General features: G+C 41.2%; 1 protein-coding gene across 2 annotated transcripts in view; it reads left to right on the forward strand.

The window, feature by feature from the left end:
• The window catches only part of zfhx4 (zinc finger homeobox 4), a 70,595-nt gene that overhangs the window by 38,552 nt on the left and 9,865 nt on the right, over positions 1-22,178 (forward strand). The window contains exons 5-8 of one of the 2 annotated variants that reach the window (XM_079447356.1): positions 16,766-16,882; positions 21,106-21,239; positions 21,658-21,858; positions 22,048-22,168. In XM_079447356.1, the coding sequence (XP_079303482.1) occupies positions 16,766-16,882; positions 21,106-21,239; positions 21,658-21,858; positions 22,048-22,168 (573 nt within the window). The remainder of the gene's footprint in view (positions 1-16,765; positions 16,883-21,105; positions 21,240-21,657; positions 21,859-22,047; positions 22,169-22,178) is intronic. The other variant, XM_079447357.1, reaches the window with a different exon arrangement.

The following is a 22,178-nucleotide window of genomic DNA, read 5'->3' on the forward strand; positions in this document are numbered from 1 at the left end:
TCAAGATCACCTTCCTAGACAGTGTTTCCTGGGTTTGTGGCTATAATTTGTAGCCATTACATAAACTGAAATGGGAAAGCAGTGAAGTGAAAGATATGACATACAGCCAAATCGGTCTCATCATTCTGTTAGCCATGGGTGATGTACTAATGCAAGACCATCCATTTTCCTTTGAGTCCTTACACAAAGCAGAAGGCGCAGAGACGGCCACATTCCACTGTGATTAGACAGAGATGGGCCAGGCTGCAGGAACACAAGCCTTTTTTTCACTCTCTTGCTATCGTACCTGAGGACATTTATATTAAAAAATATATATAGAACTTCAAACAGTGAGCTGAAAAATGATGATTGTAGTTGCTTGGATCCAGTTCAGAAGTTTCATTTGAGACGTTCCATAACAATTGGCATAGTCAGATAAACTTTGTCATTGCAATCGGTTTAAAAATCACGTATCTTTCTTATATAAAAAACATTTATACAAAAAGCAAAAAAAAACAAGGCTTGCTTTCTCTAAAAAAATAGGCCATCCCAGTGAAACCAAATCCTCCTCACACTGCTGCCACGTCCGCCAAGAGAGGCTTTTTGTTGATGGACGTAAATTGTCTCAGGAGATCCATAGCCGATCCCGACTTTATATTGCTGTATCATTAAATGGAGACAATACTACTTGAATATTTTTTCACATCATTATAAAAAGGTTATGCGTATGTGTTATTATTTTTGCAAAGAGTAGTGATTTTACCAGAAAAGCCATTTTTCAAATGGCAGGCGCTCAACGTTGAGTCATTTCTGAATAATTCCGTCCAACGCTATCATAATTATTCCGCGGTTTCTGCGTGCGGAAAGTCCAAAATTATTTTCGAAAATAGCCAGTTAGTCGCTTAGTGTTTTTGAAAAGACATGTTTAGGACTGTCACGCTTGGCTGTTTTCCTTTCAGCGAGATCCTCCTTTGGAAAGGAGTGATACAAAAGCTAAATTGTTACCTCATGTTTTCACGGGCCGTTGTGGCCACTGACAGTTAAAATTAGCAGAAATTGCGATGATTATTCGCATTAACATACCTGACTTTAAACCATTACAGTTATTTGCGACACACAGCACTTCTTTTCATCCTGTTTTCTTTGCATAGTAATGTGAATTAATTCCTAAAGGACTTTTTATTTATTTATTTATTTATTTTGCTTAGCTTTGTAGCTGGCAGGTAGTCAACTTGCCGGGATGTGTTACGTTTAGAGCCGTGGCAGTTTCGTTTTACATACGCTCGAAAAAATAGACCCTTCTTTGTTCATCCTTCACAATACTAATGAGCCCTGCATAGTGAGCATGCCAGGTAGGCATGTTTCAAATCTATAATACACATGACCGGTAAGGTGTAGACAGACAGCGAAGGGAGACTTGATCTGGTCTTAATTCCAACATGGAGAGAGAGACATTGCTCCGCAGCTTCCTCATTGTGTGGTGATCTCACTGACACTAACCATAGGAGATAGTACAATGCTCTCTGTCACAGGGCATTAAGGGAAACAAGGCATTGTCAAAGCTCAGAGAACGTCACAAAGACAGGCAGCACAGAGCTCTGATAAAGCAGCAATTAACTAATTGCCTCAAGCAGTACAACAGCAGACTTGTGTTATTATTAATGTGCGATAATACGGATGGATCCCCTCACACGAGTGTACTTCCACCAGCCATAGTTGAGATGAAACTGCGGAAGTGTTACGTCTATGGGTTCGTGTCCAACACCCTTGTCATTAGCTATCATCTGTAAAGAGCACCGGGCCCCGAATCCTTTCAATTCTGATTATACCACAGGCCGGTGATGACTGGGGCGTCCAGGTGTCAGGGTAAAGTTAGTGACCCCGTCATCTTCAATGCATATTGCCTGCAAGTAATTAGTCCTGACTTGAACCATCACCTTCTCTCTCCCTTTCCATCTCTCTCTTTCACCTCGTTGACCTTGTATCTCTTCTCTCTCTCTCTCTCTCTCTCTCTCTCTCTCTCTCTCTCTCTCTCTCTCTCTCGGTCATTTTGTTTAAAAACAAATAAATGTACACACACACACACACACACACACGCACTCACACATACACATATAAAAACATATTATTAAACATATAACATAGAATTTTATTACATTTACATTTAGTCATTTAGCAGACGCTTTTATCCAAAGCGACTTAAAAGAATTCAGGGAGCAATAAGCGATATGTCATACAATGGGATTGTATTACAATTACAGATTGTATAAGAACAAAAACATAATTAAAGTAAAAAATGAATATTGCATTTTCAATATTTTATACGTATATGAATATATCCATTTTATTTGTTTATTTACTTGATAGTTTATTAATTGTTGATTTTAATGAATATGTATCTATTAAGTGAAATAATTTTTTGTATTTATTTTAGTTTAATTAAGTCATTTTAATGTATTTATTTGCTAGTTTATCTAATAACATTTTTATTGTAATTATAATTTATTATAATTTAGTAATTTCGTTTTTTCAAAAACCTCAAATATTTTAGGTTAAATAATAATTCTAATCCCTCATTTCCAATATGTTTTCAGGATTTTGAAACCATCCTATACACACACACACACACACAGACCTGTTATATCTATATTATAATTTTGTGATCCAATTCCGATCTTTCGGGTTTAGTGTGCATGGTGCATAGGTGGCTCTCTTAGAGGATCTGTTTATCTCTCTCCCCTCGGCTGGCTCTCTCTCTCTTTTTCTCTGATAGAGTCTGCTTTCTGCCGCTTTTCCATTCCCACCTCATCCATCACAACAAAGTATGGAATTGATAGCAGCTATTGATTATCCATAGCAGTGCCTAATCGTGGCTAACCGTAGGAAGCTTTGCAGATTAAGCCAGCATCAGGCCAGGTCCATTGATAATGCAGATGGACTTAATACTGTCATCATGTTCTCATACAGCCTCCGACCATTGCCTGCTTTTTTGCACTGTGTGTTAGACCCACCACAGTAGATTTACCAAATGCAATCTTGATTGGCTGTGATATTTGTGGTAATAATGGCATGCTCAATATTGTGCACAATGTGACCAGGTAAATTTATATAGTAGGTCATTTAGTGATTTTTTTGTGTTGTGTGTAATGTTATTTTAGGTAACAAAATAATTTTGGCAACACTTTACAAGCCTATTCATTAACATTAGCATCACAGCATTAGCAAACATGCTAACAATGAACATTCTATTTTATTGCATGTATTAGTTGATACATATATACAGTTGTTAATTGTTTGTTCATTTTTAACATTAACAGATACAACCATTGATTTTAAAATACGTTTTGGGAAATGTTAAAATTAATGTAAACAAGTGGAGCCTTATTGTAAAGTGTTACCAACATTTTTTAAACAGGAGATGAGTGGCACAACAGAACTTTCAAAGAAATCTGTTTCAATCCAAAAGCTACATGACCGCTCACATTAGCCTTCTTTCCTCATCTTTTTTCCACGTTGTCTTCTTGCACTGATGAGTAACTCTCTTTAATAGGCTGCCATTATGCAGGCAGATTGGGAAGTTGACTGGGAAGTGCTCCTAGCTATTGCTGCATTTGAACCCTGTTAATATATGCAAATTAAAAGGAGTTGGGCCCCGGGATTTGTCCTGTTTTAAATAAAACGCGAATCTGATCAAGGCAATCTGCAGATGGGGTGCTATCAGAGGGAGCTCGGTGCTGCGGTTGATGATTCCTTGCCTGTATCTCTCTCTTCCATCATACCACACCGCATTAAAGAGACATGATTCATCAAGCGCAGGCACTAGTATTTTATGAAATTTCGCTCTCCAGGGCAAAGGCTTTTTCCCTTAATCAGAAGACATTGGGCTTGCTTAAGTGGAGTTCTCCACTCCCCGTTCATGCCGGATTTTGATTTAATTTGTGCGAGGGGCGTCTAGAGCAGGTGTGTATGATTGTGTGTGTTCCGCTGTATAGTGCATGTGGCCCATTATGTTTTATGGTTCATAAACTTTATATGTGCACCTGTTGGTGAACGAGTCAGCGGTGAAGTTTGCTTTTCAAATGAAGGCTTTTCTCCTTGCCGTTATTATTTTTGATGTGAATGAAATACCTTAGACACTTTAAGAGAACACTCAGTAGGTAACGTTTAGTGCCGTCACCAGGGCGAAGGCCAGCTGATTGTTCATTGGCGGGTCGTATTTGCATAATGCCCATCTATAGCTTTCCAGCCCTTATCATCAGCACCAAGGATTCCTGAAGCTACCACACTGTAGGCCATCTTCCAGGGTTTGACGATCCTTCCTTTGTGTGCAAGCTTGAAAGTATGGGTATTTTTCTTTCATTTGAAGCTGCTAAGAAATATCTTCTTCACAAACCAATTAACTATGTCTGAATAATTCATCATTCAGGGACGACTCTGACCGATAACAAGCCGAATTCCAATAAGTAGGACAGCGTAGACACCTAGGAGCCTTCAGTGTGCATGAAAGATCAACAGAAGGTCATTTCCATCTCTTTCTCACATGCGTTCTGATAATGCGACATACCTTTCACACTGATTCTCTCCGCTATAATGCACTTCATGTCTCGGTCTGCTCACTTTCCCATGACCCGTTCCCGAGGGTGGCACAATACAGTCACTTTGTGATGGCTTCCTCTCCACCACCATTGCAAAAAGCACCATTCTAAGAATCTCACCATTCTTCCCAGAAACCGTTCGTTTGAGACATAATTAGTTATAATTTTGAATGAAGAGCAAGACGTCTGCTGCCGTCAGGTGATTGGGGTGATAGTGGAGGGATGAGGAATTAAATGGACTGATGTGGCGTGAGTCCGTCTGACATTCCTGTGTGAGAGGATCATCTAACAGCTGAAGCTCGTAATCCAGCCCTGTTGATAGAAAATAAAATGGACATCTTTCATCTTTCTCCCCCGGACATGTACTGCAGGCAGATTGTATTGCTTTGAGGGGTAGGCTTTCTTAAAGACCCCATGAAATTGTTCGTCGAGCTCGGTTTTCTTTCTTGTTTTGACATATTTGCTGTTTGTTTGGTCAAATAAATTGTATAGCGCTTGTGATTGGGCCACGTCTGCGGAGTGCAGGATGAGTCATCAAGGCTTTTGCTCAGTTTTCCAAGATAACCAATTGTTAATATATAGATTGACATGGACATAGAGTTGTGAAACTCCATTTTAAATTTCATGAGGCCTTTTAAAGATATTGCCAATCTTGCTCATTTCCTCCATGTTTTTTCTGCTATTACTCCCGTGACCCCTCCTTTCTGGAAAAGCTATTAAGGCGTTGTCTCGAGCTTGTCAGATCATGGCCAGGCAGAGGGGAAATATTCCATCTGAGCAGCACAGCATCTTCAAGTGCAGCAATTAAGAGTGTCAGCATGCGGCCGCAGTCCTGTCTGACTGCAAGGGGACAGCAGGGGGGTCACCAGGCCTGTGCCACCGAGCAGACACGGCTGGAACCGAATTGGCCTGCCCTCCCTGATATGGTAACGCCACTCTGTTTGATAAAGGAAAACAGACGATTTGTGCAGAAAGCGTGTAGAGTGTTGAGCCAATGAGACTCTCTCGTGGGTCAAGTGGTGCATTTGCATTTTGATGGGATGTTATCGAGTAATTAATGCACTAGTCAGAATGTATTACCTCAGGAGTGAATTGAAAGGTTCATTACCAAATCGCCCTCACTCCAGGAATAGGTATTTCTCCAGGCGTTTGCTTCAGTCATGATGTTATTCTCTCTCTCTCTCTCTCTCTCTCTCTCTCTACCTCTCTACCTCTCTCTCACTCTCTCTCTCTGTAGAGGTGAACAGTGCCTCTTAATAAGGGCATTCACTTTGGAGAGCGCTCATCATAGTAAATGTACACATCAGGGCCGTGCCTCCTTGTCACTTTAATTGCTTCTGGAGGTTCTTAACAAGCCAATCTTCATCAGCCCAGGCCATGTTGTGAATAACTTGGGGCATCAGAGGAATTCATGCTTAATAAAAGGAACCCAATTTATAAATGTGGAGTGCATTGTTTACAAAGCACACAGCGAAAGCTCTCCAAAGCTCAGATTATCCATTAAAACAAGAGGAAGTCAGAGAGGTGTCCACTCAGATTCGCTGAATATATGCAATGCAATATATTAGTATTAGGCTGGGTTGTTTAAACTATGGTCTGTGTATTTATGTAGTAGATCTTGGGTCACATCTTGCTGTGTTGAATCTGTAAGAGCAACATAACCAACCCTAAAAAATAGGTATTTTTGGCATGTTGTATATAGTTCGGTTTGGTATGAATTCTCAAGCATACATTATGAATCTATAGAAAGAAGAACATTACTTAAGCTAAATTTCTTCTGGAGTTGGGTATATACTACCACCTAGTGTGAAGCACAGCTGATTGTATACCATCACAGAATCCACAGTACACCTCTAATTTCTGTCTAGACTCACTTATTTGCCCCCCTTGCCGAATCCAACCGCGTACAGAGGGAAATTTGAGTGTGCTATGAGATTAAAGGCTGAAATCAGGACCTTGTGAGCAATCATCAAATCCTGAGAACATTCTTTCATCTTCCATTCTTCCACCATAATGCTAACGGTTTCATGTCACAACATTGTTGTTGCTTTTATCATTCTATAATAACTCTAGGACAAAAAAGAGAGGGAGATAAGAAGAAAAAGAGGCTAAGAGAGGCCTGTTCTTTCTCTGCGATCACTGTAAATTTACACAAGGCCCTTCGCTGTCACCGGAGCTGTTCCCTTTATATTAGCGGCCATGTCTTAGCCTTGGGACTAAACCCAGAAATACCCCACCGGTACATTTATAGCCTTTGTTCTGTTTTCCATAATGAAATCGAGTATTGTTTTCTGCCTCACATGGTATTTTGAGGCAACAATGGGTAAGAGGGGGTGTCTTGTCATCATGTTTTGCTGCGCTGGGGACAAAATGGCGACCGGGTAGGAGCTGACAGGCCCGTAAATCCCTCTCTTCCACTCTTGTCCGTCAGCAGACCATCAACGACGCCAAACCGCAGCCCATCTCCCGGCCTATCAGCAGGTCTCACACGCCAGTGAATCCGAGCCTTTTGTTCCCACGTGGGCTGATAGGAATGAGAAGGTAGACCACGGAAAAGCAGAGCAATTTTCTGCTATTTAGGCTTGGAGAGATGCCGTTCCTTGGAAAGTGTGCGAGTGTGTCTGTGTGTGTGTAAAAGGGGTCCGGAGGTGATGGGAGTTCGTATGCAGTCACTGGTCAAGATTTTTAGATTTAGGCATGCATGGAATTGAGGTTGAAATAATCTCAGATGTGAAATTGAAACCTGTCAGCTAGCTGATGCTGTCCCCTTTCCCAAACATTTTAGTGACTTTCACAGACAAACTGTTTATGAAATCTAAAAACCCCATTAGTTTTTTACTTTTAGAGCAGTGAGCATACGGTAGTATGCACTGCAAATAATAATTTTAGAGATGTGGAATATTTATAGGTTTGTGCCACAATGTGATTTGGCTCTTGAGGCAAGAGTTGGATAGTACACCCTATATAGTCATTTATTGGCTTGGCTTACACACTAATAGAAACTGATGTTTGTTTAATTGCCTCAAAAACAATGGCAAAGCTAATTGCCTAAAAGAAAAATTGTGGAACATACGCTAAGCCTTTTTCCCTGTAGCTATGTCAACAAAGAGGGGACCTTATAAACAATGTCATGTTGTATTATTTAAATTACTGTCATTTAGCTTTTCCTTGATTTTTTTTCTTTTACCCGAGGTTATAAAGCGTTATATGTGTGCTCATTATTAATCTTATTTATGTGCTCGCCATGTGACAGCCGAATTCCAGCCTCCAATGACAATTGCAAACAGTAGTCTCCTTTTAAAGGTATAATCACCCATATCTTCTAATTAGGTGAAGAATGCGCGCAAATACAAAGGCCTCTGTTAGGATGCTGCCCCGAGCAAGCGATAACTCCTGTGCCTCACCGCAGCCTGATCCAGGATCAGCTTTAGGGAGGCAGTATCTGACATTAGATTAAGGAAGGTTATTTGCGGAGGGGGAGTTACTCAGGTTACATTCCTTAAATGGAAGTGGCTGGCTGGCTGGCACCCTGTCTTCATTTCACAGGCCGGTAAAGTGAGCAAGGGCCTCTCATATTATTTACCGGGCAGACTGATCGAAGCTCGGCTCGATAGCACTAAACCAGCTCATGCTCCGAAGATTTGTCTTACAAAACCTTGAAAACTGCTCTGAACATCCATACATTGATTTTTGTTGGCGGGGATCTCCGGGGCTTTCATGTAGAGGCAGGATCCATGTGGGGATGAGGAGAGGGCTTCCCCCTTCTCCAGAATGAGCGGGGATTCCGTTTCAATAACCCGGCCGGAGGAATTAGAAACACGGGGTTGTGCTTAAACACACCCACCCCACATGCTTTTATAACTTCTTATATATAGTAACTTTTGATATTGTCATACATTTAAACACAAAATACCTGTAAAAAGGTTCATATGCCGTCCCTCCACTTCCTGTTAACATCCAACTATTCTGTTTTCTCTCTCTTTTGTTCTTTCCCTATCATGTTCTCCCTCTCCTTCGCGACTAATTCCTATGTCTTTGATGTGATAAGGAAGTGTTAAATCAAAGTGAGGCCTAATTACATATCTTGGGACTGGCTGTTGTAAAGCATTGTTCATATTGTTAGAAGGGTAGCGAGAGCCTGTGTAAGAGGAGGGGTGCACGCGTGTGTCTGGCTGGCAGCTGCCAGCATGCGTGCCACCTGCCATACATCTCTCCATTAGCATAATCACTCTCGAGCAAATGGCAATAATAGTGTCATGCACCTCGGTGTAATTGCCGCTGTCATAATACGTGGCTGACGATTGTGTTTTCCGATTCGACGCGGAGGGAGCGGAGATCTCCGGTGCCACATTCACACACTGAAGTGGCTTTGATCTGACACGGAGGAACAGGGTGCTGCAAGGACATCCCTCTCTCAGTCGCACCGCCGTCACTGAGTCAAATGCAAATGAGAGAGGATCCTATGATAATATTTCGCAAGGCTATATGAAACGCATCGCTGCTTTTGTTAATATCACAGAAAGTTACGGCTTGTGATCACAGGGATTATTAGAATGGCAAGCGTGCACGGGATGGATTGTGGGTGTTAGAAACAAATACCTCAATATTTGTTTTGTATGTGTATTGTTTTTCCGGCAGTTCATGGTTGAACGTGAGATTTAGATCTGGATACTTGTTTGCAGTATGAAGGCAGGAAAAGAGACATTCATAATGAAGAGGATGAGAAATCGCCAGCTTTTCTTACACTGATGTTTAACATAATTAGCCCACTCACATTTCGCTCAACGGGACAGCTAGGGCAAGCAAATGAATAGCTAATGATCGTAGCGGCCAGAGGCGGTGAGGTCCGAGCGTGACTGACAGATGCCGCAGCCATTGTGACTGGCTCTGGGCTCTAATTGGACCGGGGTCTGGAGAAGAAGGAAAATGTAGGATGGGGAAGGGGTGTGCGGGTGAAACGCAAGCAGCAGACGAGTCAAACAGGAATTCTAATAGATTGCATGCTAGGCTTGCTGACACCTTATTGCATCTAACATTGCGTTATTTTGCAAGGGTGGCAAAAATTATACATTTACTAAGATGGTGCTTGCATGTATTTTTCTCCATCTAGACAGGGTGCGGGTTGCGGTTAGCCGCCCCGTTGTTTGATGTATAGCAACAAAATCGGGCATTTGGCGTAAAACCTTGCTTTCCTAATAAAAACAGATGAAGTTACATTTTTTTTATGAATAATTCACTCCTTTGCGGCTCCTTTCGGCTTATTTGAATGCATTGACATTCCCGATTCAAGGACGCTGGTCTTCCTCTTCCTCCCTGCCGCAAAGGTGGATGATAAATTCTGAGCAATCCCTCCCCTAATCGTTCAGAGCAGGAGGAAAACACACAGCCTTTTTAAAGCATCTGTGTCTTAAACTGTCATTGATTAAATGTTAACTGATATACTCCAGTTGGCAATCTTGTTAGAGCTTCCAGTAGCCAAGATAGACAGTTTAGAGTCCCGGTTGATCAATATTACAGATAAAGATTTCATCCATCAATGAGCTCCCAAAACAAAAGGTGTCTGTTACCTGATTAGGCCGGCCAGAAACTCTCCCCCTCCGGACTGCCGACACAGCACAAGGAGTTTCATTCGATCGGCTACAAACATGGAGCCCTTGTAATTACAGCTCCAAACAGTTCCGCAGATAACATGCCTTTGACTTAGCTCTGGATAAAGGTTAATCTCCCTCTGTCTGTCCGGCAAAGATGGGTCTGGGCTTTATATATTTATTTAAGTCTTTCACTGAGGCCAGCAGCTGTTAGCGTGGTGCCTGCGAGGAAAGAGTTAGAAGCCCCTGCATACCAATGCCAGCGCAAATGACCGAATCGATGGCGAAATGGCCACCGCTGTTTAAGAGTATCAATAAATGTTCCCTTATTTTCTCCTCAATGGCTAAGTGTTGTAGTTAAAAGTCCAACAGATGTCTTAATTGAAAGTTGATTTTAAATCAATGACGGGAGTCATTTAAATATTGATCGGACTCAAATTGGAACTATGCTGGGGCCATCCCTGCATAATTCCCCCATTATTCCCCTCACCGTCTTTTCCAAACAACTTTGTTCAGATTCAATCAATAATCCACAATTAAGACGTTGTGAAAAAACCATTGACACTTCCTAAAGGCCCACTGGGTGTGTCATTGTCTTTTCTAACGCAGATACACTATGCTCTTAATTGCACATTTGCACAGTTGTAAAGTTTTAATTGTATCATATCATGGTAAAACCACACAGTAGCTGGTACGTGTCTATTTAATTCAAGAACACATGAAAATATCCAGATTTTGCTCCACATCGATCACCATTTTGTAGAATTACAGGTTTGAAGTAAAAGCACACACGGTATACACAGAGTATACTTCTGATTTCCTCTGTCAGACAAATGAGGCCGAACGACAGGAGCTGGAAAAAAAACCAGGGAGAGACAGAACAGAGAACATTGTCAGAGGCCTCTGTCTATCAGGGTAATCTTATTTATTTAAAGCATATGTCTGCTGGTACTCCTTTGTCAGGGACTATTAGGGGGCAGCGCAGCCCATATGACATTGTTTAGCGAGTAATGAAATGGACATTTTTTGCATGTTTTTATATAGTTGGAAGGGAGAGGACAGGCTCATTCATTTCCCGCAGTGGATGCCATCTCTCAGCCATTGTCAGAGACTTTCTCCTTGAGCCGCGCTGCTGTTGTAAACGCCGTTTCCATTAGGAGATTTGACCGAGATGTTGCCCAAGCGGCCTCATTACATGTGGCCGCTGAGATTATTTTTCTTTGTTCTCTTTAGAATTACAGTTTTCTGAACCACACCGCTGGCCAATCAGAAGAGAGATCTATTTATGATCAAACTGCATCTGGTGCTGACTTTAACCTTCAAATGACCCCAGATGTTTGATTGACAATAATAATGTGCTCGCTAAAAATACTGTTGTAGGCCTTCTCATTTGTCAGTTTGATATTTTCCAGTTAACTTTTTTGTCCCTGTGTTTGGATTAATGATGTGACACTCACATTTTTCTTATTATTCTGAAATACACCGAAAAATACAGTTTGTATGTACCACGACAGTGTTACCTCCTTATGATGAGCGTTTTTTTAATTTAAAAAAATATATGGTTTTAAAATATTACTAACAATGTTTAATATAACTAGAGTTAGTTATAACATTTAAAACATATATAATATAACATTTAGGAAAATAATGTATATTGTTGAAAATAATGTTATGTGCACTTATGTATATGAAATTTTTACTTTATGGTTAACCACTTGACATTACTAAATCAAAATATTTGTAGAAATTGGCATAAATGTTTTTTTCAAAGATGTATTAAACATGAATACATAGATTACATTTCTAAGAACTTGGCACATGTTGGACAAACTAAATTTTTGTTTTTATCCTATCTGACATCCTTATTTGTCATTGACCCGTATGCATTTAAAAAATCTGCATGCGCGCCAGACCACAATTCAAGCCGTCTGCATGTCTTCACTTTGCACTCTGGGTTTTCGGTCGAGGCTTTCTTGGATTTCCAGAGCAGACCTGCACAGGGGTGACAGATTGGTCTTATTTGTCTGATAGAGTTGAGCAAGAAAATAGATCTAGAGCTGGTTACTTCATTAGGTTCTCTCATTGATTGAACCCCTTGCTGAAGTGATGCCGCAGCCTGCACTGATAACTACTGGTAATAGAACAAAATGAATTCTTATCACAGAGATTGGAAAGGCCATTAACCCCGGCCCCCAGTGCCTTTCAGACGTCACAGACAGGAAACCGTGCGTTGCGCAGGAGGAAAAAAACGGCATGCTCCGTCTGAGCCGAGGTCATGTTGGCGGCCATGTGTGAAATTTCCAGCCCTTTTGGCTCCTGTGTAGATGAAACGGCTACCCGGGCAGATGTTTATAATCATGTCTTGAATAAATATTGGACGGAGAATAATAAAAAGGGAAGATTGGAGAGAGAGGGGAGGGTTGAGGCGACCAAATGAAGAGGAATCTGTTTATATTATTTTCGAATGCTGAAGTAAGCCGGACCACGGCGTTTGATTTTCTCTGCGTGCCTCAGGTGATCCGAGTGGCACGAACACAAAAGCCTTTTTGTGTACAATACAGGTGTTCAGGGTTTGTCTGTGGAAACCTTTAAAGGTGCATTCTTTAAAAGATTTAATGCTAGTTATTTGGGACCATTAATATCTCTTATGGAGGCAGATGCAGAAGTCTGCAGAAATTGAGAGGGAGAGTTCTGTTGGTGCAGCAAAAGGAGAAGCTTTAATCTTCATCATGTTTATTCATTTGATGGAGTTGATTAATGGTGATGAGTGCATCATACATCCTGAGTACATCACCGAGGAAATGGTAGCGCAGGAGAACTGTCTTGGATGAAAGCGACTGACAACAACAAAGACGATTCGGCCGAGTGCTGATATGAGTTTTTTGCATTAAGAGGCATCTGTAGCAACAATATAAAATAATGGAGTTTGACATTATGTCTCTTTGCGGTTACGGAAAAGTATGCATTTACTGCTAAGGAAAACAAACTTTTAGTTTGTCAATGGAATCAGTATAGAATGGGTTGAAGGTTTTTAAAAGGTTTCAGTGCTTTAGTTCGGTCAAAATGGTACTGTATATAAAATTGGCTGCATTAGTACAATTGTTAAAGTACTCCTATTATCTTTGAAAATCTAAACAATGATTCAAAAAGGGTTTATTCTTAAAACCAACATTAAAAATATTGGAGGAAATTTGCCTTTATTCCAGGTTATCCGCAAGGCATTTCGAAGATATCGCCACAGCAGCTGAGCATGTCTGAATGTGCAGGGCAGCTTATGTGTCTCTCCGAGATCTGCTCCCAGCATCAGAGGCACGGAGGGAAACGGGCCTGATCTCTGCGTGGATGTTTAGTATTTTAGACATGGTACATTAACGGCATCTGGTTAAGATCTAAATGCTGGTTAAATACACTGAAATTTGGAAAAAGAGGGCGCAAAAGAGAGAGAGGAGAAAAAAGATTTGGGTCGGGGGACTGTGGATCAACAAGTCAGTAAAGCTTATTATCCCAAAATGTATTACAACTGGCCCTTAACAAAGTAGTACAGGGTCTAGGGTTTCAAAGATTCCTTTAAAACGGAGTGACCCAAATGAAAACCATGGGGGGAAAGAATGTGACATCACGAAAAGCGTGGGCCGCTCAGAGCCAACCTGTGGCGTTGTGGGAAATTAGTGTTCCCTACACCTCAACAAGAGGAGACAGAAATTATAATTGCAACCAGATTTTGCTTTTTTAAACGGATTTAGAAAATGTATAAATAACAATTAACAACAAAAACGTATAATATAGTAAATATTATTTTTATATTTTAAAAAATGCTTTCTTACGACATAGCCTTACCTCAATAACAGGACGTGCTGGTGTTGTTTTGTTCAGAGACATAAATAAACAGTGTACTCATAGTGCAGGTGGGGGACACATTTTAATGAGCCCAATCCTTTTTGGGGTATCCTTCAACGTGTGCAGCAGGCGTATGTTTTACCGGCCAGATAATGACCAAACTGTGGTGTTATATACCCAGTTAGGAGAAGAAGAGAGCCACCCACCCTCCACGTCCATTATTATTCTTTCTCTACCAGCTTTTAATGAAGAAAAGTGTGCGGCATCACATGTATAAATTGGCAATTCCACCTCCTCTATCTCTACATGTAAAAACAGCAATACACTAGTTTCCGTAGTTGTAAAAGGCTAAAAACACAGCGATAATTGTGACGCCTCCTTGACCCCGAGCTCCCCCCGGCACGCAATCATCCCACATCAGAACGTGTCTCGCGGGACGTTTAGACTGTTGAACGGCAAGCCGTCGGAGATTTGTGGTTGGTATGTTTGCGGGTTCGCTTGAAAGAGACGACGGGGGCAGTAAAAGTTGTCTACGGCTCTTCTGTTTGCGATTAAGTTTGATGGGCAGAGAGTCCCCCCATCCCGTCCCGCTCCAATGTTGCTGACACATTGCCTCTGTAAAGCATTCAGATTACTCAAACTGTTGCCAGGGTCAGGCACAGTGCAGACACCACTGTGATGTATAGGAAAGCATGTCTGGGAGTATCTCTCGCTCATGAAATGCATACCAGAAAAAGTGCAGAACACCCTACTTAAAGACGAGGGAGAGAGGGACAGTGGAAGGAAAGGAAAAAATGCCGTCTGATGAGACCCAGATGATAGCAAGCCGTCTTTTTTTCTCCCTTATTCCTTCTGTTACTACCTTCATAATTTGCCCTTTTCTTTTTGGTGACACTCTTGTGTTTTATTAATACATTCCACGATCGCCTTAAAAATTTGATGTCCCCTCGAGGTAGAGACGCTCGCTAGCACTCTGACGCTTCATTTCCCAGCTAGGGGGACTGGGTCAGTAAATGTAGTCGACTGAGGAGAGCAGCTCACGTTGCGGACGGGTGCTGGAGGAGGGGCGAGGGGGTCACGAGTTTGCCCCCATACCCTTAGGGTGTGACATTGTGCTGTGGTGTTTGTATGTGTGTGTCTCCTTTATTAACCGTCCTGAAATCTGGTCATGATCACAGACCTCCAGCTGGTCCTCGAAACCCACCCCCCCGCTCAAGTGACGCAGATTCTCATCTGCCTACTGAGGCTAAGCACTCTCTCTCTTTCTTATTAGCCCTCTGCTTTGACACTGGCTTAAGCTCAAACACAACCTCCGTCCAGACCCCTTCTGCCCCAGACACCTCCTTCCCACACACCCCACACCACTCACCCTCTTTCACCCCTAGCGTTGCTTTAACTGCCTGTCTTACTATAAAGACAGAGGTGAACTAAGGAGCACTGACCCTACAGTTTATGTGTGACTGTATGTGCTTATTAAAAAAGCATTTTACTGTTTTAATGAATCCCTGTGCATGTTTGACTATGGAATCTAATTCATAGAAATGTGTACTTATATTTGTATGTGATTGGGTTGGTAAGAAATAAAAGCCTACACATACACACACTCATACACACAGCTTTCTTGTTTCCTGAAGAAATGCAGCATGTACATCTAAAAAGACCCCCAGCTATCTTACATATACACATACACACACAGTGCCTTTGTGTATCGGGACGTATTAAGAGCACACCGTCGGCGCGTCTGCGCCAAAATAGCAATTTTTGCAGCCGGCTGCCAGCAGTGACAGGAGATATTTCATCCCGTTGTCAGAATATTATTAATAAAACATCAGGACTAGAGTGCAGCACAATTTTGCCTTTCAATCACTCTCAGCATCTGCCATGAAAATTTCATGCTGTATATAATTTCCACTTAATGTATTGCACTTAAAACGTCGGTGCCAGTGCTGTGTGGGGATTTTTAAGGGGTTAATTATATCATGTATCCGCAGAGCCGGGGCCCCTCTGCTTACCAAACAATGACTTGAGTGATTGTATGCAAATGTGCCGGTGACCTCCTTGCCTCCCCGTGGTCAATTTATATGGTTATTAAGGTTTTATAAAATGGATGAGCGCAGCACTTTGAACGGCATTTTCCTGCCTCACGTCGTCCTAATTTATTTCATTTCTCGCGGGGTCTTCCAAAATATGTTTATTTCTCCCCCTCACGCGTTCTCGGACCGTTCCGTCTCTCTCTTTCTTCCCCCTGTCGCGTGCCATGTGATGGAAGCTGCATGGGGCGGAGGGAGAGAGACAGGAGTGGTTATCTGGCATTACTCAGCCTGCTAAAAATTCATTAAAATGTGACATCAGCACAGTGAGAGACAAATGCTCCCTGGATGAAAACGAACAGTAGGCCTTTCAGGGATTAGAGGCACATGGCCTCAACCTATCACCTAACAGCATAAACAGATTAATCCACTGGCAGTGCTGCAAAGATACACAGAATTATTAAACACGGGCGGGGGAGGTTGAGCCTATGGAAATATTTCCATGTAATCTGCCCAGCGCTAACAAACTGGGGAAGGTTGTAATGTGGACCCCAGAAGACGATTCATATTTCAGAACGTCCTGGGGTGTGAAACCAGATGGACTCCCATGATCTCGACATGCACGCCAGTGTTAAACTGTTGAGGTGCTGGTCATCTGTGGCATATCTTGGGTTCAAAGATGATTCACCCTAAGCTCCAGTGGGTAACCGAATGCCCTTCCTGTGTTCAATTGTAGAAGAACCAGTCGAAGACAGCGAGGAATCCCCACGAGCCTCCTCATTGGCCGCGGCCGAGGACAAAGACTCGAGCGGGAGGGACGCCATAGAGGGCAAGACGACTGAGAAGGACTCTAGTAAGACCTTTAGTTTTGGTCTTTTTCCTGGTATCCTCTCTCCAAACCTCTCTGTAATACATCACAAACACACGTTTTTGTTTTCCTCACCTTTCTTTCTCTTGCATTAATAGCTGCATGTGTGGGTTGCATGTGAATTCTCTCGGTAGCCTCCCACTGACCCATTTTAATCATAGCCATCTGATGGCAGAGATGTGGATAAGGCAAAGAATATTCCGCAATGACCACCAAGATTATTTTTTAATCAAATCAGTTTGCGTGCTTGTAATTTCTAAGCGCCTTTCATTAATCTTTGCTGTTCTTGCGATTCCTCTGATGACATATTAATTTTGTGTAAGCACAGGATTAAATGGCGCTGGAGTTTTTTTACTTTCAAAAAATTGCACCCTTGCAACCCTTTCCCTGTGTGTTGTTTTCCCAACGTACTAGACACCGCCCATCGGAGCCTTCAGCGCAGAATAACTGCAGATACGACTGGTAACACATTAGCAAGGGCAACAATCCTTACAAAACAGCGTTGTGTTGAGATCAGGAAACAGCCCCTGGAGCTAGCATCTGGCATCACTACCTAAGGCTCTGTTGTATTTGATTTGCTAAATAAGAATTCATATGTGCTTTTTTTATGTATGAGATGGAAATATATGGTGGAAATGAATATTACATTAGACGCCATTCCATGCACACCCTACCTAGCTACATAATGTTGGGTTCAATGGAGCAGAGGAAATGCTGAAACAGGACAGAGCCTATTAGTTTAGCCAGTCGTTTATCTTTTATCCATATAACCATGACAGGCCCGTCTGAGGCAGCTCGCACTCAATGCATTTACATGAACTATTACATGCAGCGTCATTTAATGCGGTGGCCTGGATGCAGATATTACTTAAACTGGTGTAATGTGAATATGGATGTTAACTTTTTAGTTTTTTACATCTTTTCTATTGAAATAAAAAAAATCCACCTTGAGTGGTTGTTGTTTTGATTTTAGAAATCCATTGCTTCCGTTGAAAGAGTTAGAATGGATTTTAAGGCTTGCTCCTTTAAACCAATATGTTAAATATCTAAAAGCTAAATCTCGAATGTGGGGTTGAATATAAAACGCCAGGCTCCCACATATTAAAGATTTTATAGAGTGATATTCTGTGTTTTTGTAGTTCATTTTTACAGGGAAGATCTCTCAAAACAGTCCCCATCCTCATTTACTCGTTTTTTTTAATTTAGTGTCACTGTGGATTAATTATAATCCGAATAGTATTTTCCATGCAAATGTCCTAATCTGGATCAAATCCTGATTATTTTGTGCTCTGTTAGGATGTAACATGGAAGCTTGTCAGGGTATTGGCTTTAGGGTAAGATTTAGAAAACACAGCAAAGATGAACATTAGCTGTCCTGATTGCTAAGAACATTTTCTGCATACCTGCCCGTAAATAAGCAAGGAAATGAAACCATTGTTCACAACAGCCCTTTTTCAAATCAGTAGCTCGTGCGATTTAAAATAATGCAGCCGAATGAAACAAAATGCAAGGCAGAGCGAGTGCTGCATATTTAACGTGAGCATTTGCAACATTATTTGCATGTTTCCACCACGTTTTCAGCTCTGAAATGAGCATTTATTCAATTGCTGTCTATCTAGATATTAAATTAAAATAAATTAAAAGTATTTGCATATTTCATTGACAGCCTAGAGCTATGAATTCTGTTACTGACTTAATCAATTCAGAGAGACCTGTAGGATTTGCCAAATATGACATCCGTCGGTTTACGCCTCGTATGAAGCGCGATGATAAAGCAGATGGACTCGGACGCAGTGTGTGAGAGCAGAACGCTGGGCTTCAGTGTACAGGCTGAGAATTCACAGTGTGCTATTCTAATGTTATCTGCTGAACTGTAGGTCACACTAATGCGTAACCTTAACCTCGTGTCCTTGTAAATCACTAAGGTTCTGGGAGCGTCCCAGGGCCCAGCTTTATTTATTGTGCTGTCACCTCGGCCAGACTGGCTGGACTGGATACCAGTAAATTGAATAGTAAATTTATGATGCCTTTATCGGGCGAGCCCTGTGTAATTGCCGTTTGCAGGGGAAAGAATTTGTGAAATAAAATCGCTTTTTATTTAAGAACACGCCTACGGTTTACACGTGGAAGACATCCACTACGTAAAATTGTTGTCGTTTAATGTCATCCGGAAACCAAGAGATGGAGAAAACCACACGTTAAATTTTAACAAGACACCTTATGCGAGGACGATTAGATATCTGTAGATTCTTCTTTTGAAATACAGTTTGGTTGAATTATCAGAACTGTATAAAGAAGCGCAGGTTGCATGATTTTAAAAACCCCATTGACAGTTGTAAATAAAGATGGGTGGCCAGTCTGCAGCTCTGCTCCATGTAATGCAAACAGCTTGAATGTCATAAATCACTGTTTGATTTATCTAATCAAGCAAGGTCCTGCTTCTCAAAGACATTTGTCATTCGGATGGAAAGGGGAGGGGGGGGGCTGCTGTGTCAAAATTATTTTCTCTATTGCTTCATTGCACTGTGCGCGTGTCTGTGTGTGTGTTTGAAGACAAAGAAAAGGGCAGTTTCATTTAGTATGAGGTACAGAATACACAAAGAACCTAGCCATTGAGGCCAGACACAATTCTACAGGAAGATAAAGGCTATTGTGTGGAGGTATTACCATTTTTTTATTTTATTTACTATAAAGATTTAAAATAGTCATTTTTGCTGAGTTTAGCAATGTGTTATGCACGGCATGTGTTTGGAGACGTTAGACTATGCAATGGCTTTTCCCCCTTCAATTTTTCCCTCTAACAGTAATGTGTCCATCTGCAATATCCTTTAAATGTTTATGAAAGCAGAGGTTTGATTAGGAAAATAAATCATAAGGATGGATACTCATGTCGAGAAGATTAGCCCCCAGACCGCACATTTACATTCAATATGATGGCAATCAATGGACGGGCCTCATTGCATTGTAAAATATATTTGCACCTGCTTGTCCAGGAGTTGCCTTCTCACCCGGGAAATAATTTCGTTGCAGATTGACTGGAAGATGGTGAAAATTGAAAGTTAAAATTAGAAATCCTCATAATAAACAGGAGGGAGGAAAAAAGGTCAGATGGTGCGATATAGCAATGAGATTGGGGAGCCTCGCAAATGAGGTTTTCTGTTTGTCATGAAATGCATGTGACATCCCCCCAACACAGCGGGGGATATCAAGGCCAGGAGAGAAAAAAGATTACCTAGCTATTTGAGACTGCAGACCGTACTCTGATGCTCTTGGAAATTTGTATCGCGCCCTTGTGGTTTTTACTCCTCCCGTGTCACTTTCTTTGGCAGGCTAATATGTCAGGCTGCTGATTTGTAAGACCACAATAAAATAAGCAGAAGTCATTGTAATGCAAAGAATTAACATGCACGAGCGTGCGGCAGGTATTGAAATACATTTTAAACAAGTGAGCAGAACAAAATAAATTTTTTAAAATAACATCTTTTTCCTCCATCCATTGTCAATACCTGCCTTGCTAAGCTTTGATTCATAAAAGTAATACACACATTTAGCCTGGAGTGACCAGATTAGAATGAAGAATAGCGAGCGAGGTCTCTTTGTGTGTAGCATATGCAGCGAGAGGATAAATTGCATTGACTGAGGAGGCTGGGACACTGTCTGTATCTGAGGATACAGGGGTAATGAAAGATTTATCACTCTGTGCAGCATACTCTAAATACAACTGGGGGCTGATTTGCTGAATTGAGCTCAGCTGAAATGGAAATAACATGGCAACCCCCCTTTAATACAGAATATGAGGCATGGATATTCAGGGGGATGCGGGAGAAGGTTGTCTATACCCCCAAATAAACAGCATAATGGTACTCTGACCTGCAATGCAATAACAATGAATCCAGACCTCAATTTATTTACGAATATCTTCATAGCAGAAATTGCTTTGTGAATATAGATTTTTGTTGGGTTCTCTAGTGTTCATGCTCAAAATCAATATGTGCATTTTACATGCATTGCAATTCAGTTTAATTCCACTTTTTTCTCTGAATCATTATCACCCCAATAACCTTTCGTGAGATCTACAGTCCCGATAATCTTATGCTACCCAGATGTGATTTCTTATTAAAGGGAGGGTCATTATACCCGTAAGTAGATTCTTAGTATCAGGAGTACAGAATAAGCTTGTGACAGAAGATTTCTTATCTGTTTTACAGGAATTAATACACTGGCTAAGGAAACCCTGGGGACTGCTACAGCAGGCAAGCGGTCGCTTCAGCAGGAAAAAGAAAATGACACTCCACCCAAGAGGCCTAAATCAGCTGATGACCAGACGCTGTCCAATGAGCAGGTTAGTTACATTGATCTGTTTTCAAAAATGAGACAGACTGAATCCATTTGTGTATTAATAGAATTCTTTTTTTGTATTATATTCAAATGCATTCCATAAAAATGTTACATCAAGACTTTTCAGTTTAGCCATACACCATGTAATGAGGATTAAGCATAGTCTGAAATAGTTTTTTGTAATCTTGTGATTGGAAATTCCAGCCATTCATGTTTTGTGAATTAAGTCACTTGAAATGAAGAACTTGTGAATTAGAGGAATTAGGTTGGAAAGACATTATAAGGAGTCCTACTCTTTTTGTTTGGAATTTGGTTAATTTCCCTTGGGGGCTATCTTATCATTTACAGCACAATCACTCATCTGGTAGTTTACAGCAGTACTATAAAGTATGGCAAATTTATTATAAACTTTGTTATTTCAGGTGCAGCAGTGCCCATACTGTAATTACAGTAACAAGGATGCGAACCGTTTACAGTTGCACATCATGTCCCAGCATTCCATGCAGCCTATCATCAGCTGCCCACTGTGTCAGGATGTCCTCAGTAACAAGATTCACTTGCAGCTGCATCTCACTCACCTTCACAGCGTGGCCCCAGATTGTGTGGAGAAGTTGCTTATGACAGTATGTACTGCATAAATACTTGTCATTTATTTTATTTAAATGTATACAAAAGCTGAGAACTAAGCTCTTCTAAGCATTTCATAAAAAACTGCTTAAGCACTGAAGCTGCTCTTCTAAATAAAATTTCAGTTTGTGGTTTTGGTCTTCATATGTCTGTTTTAATAAAGGACTAATATGTTGTTTTTTTAGGTTGCGGGTCCAGATGTTTCAGTGCCCAATCATTCCCTGTTGTCTGTATCATCACAAGACAAAGTGCCATATTTGATGGATTCTTCAACTGTTATCCCGGAGGCAGCAGGAAAACCCACGGGTAAGCACAT

Source organism: Barbatula barbatula (genome assembly GCF_947034865.1).
Source record: "Barbatula barbatula genome assembly, chromosome: 23".
Classification (NCBI taxonomy): domain Eukaryota; kingdom Metazoa; phylum Chordata; class Actinopteri; order Cypriniformes; family Nemacheilidae; genus Barbatula; species Barbatula barbatula.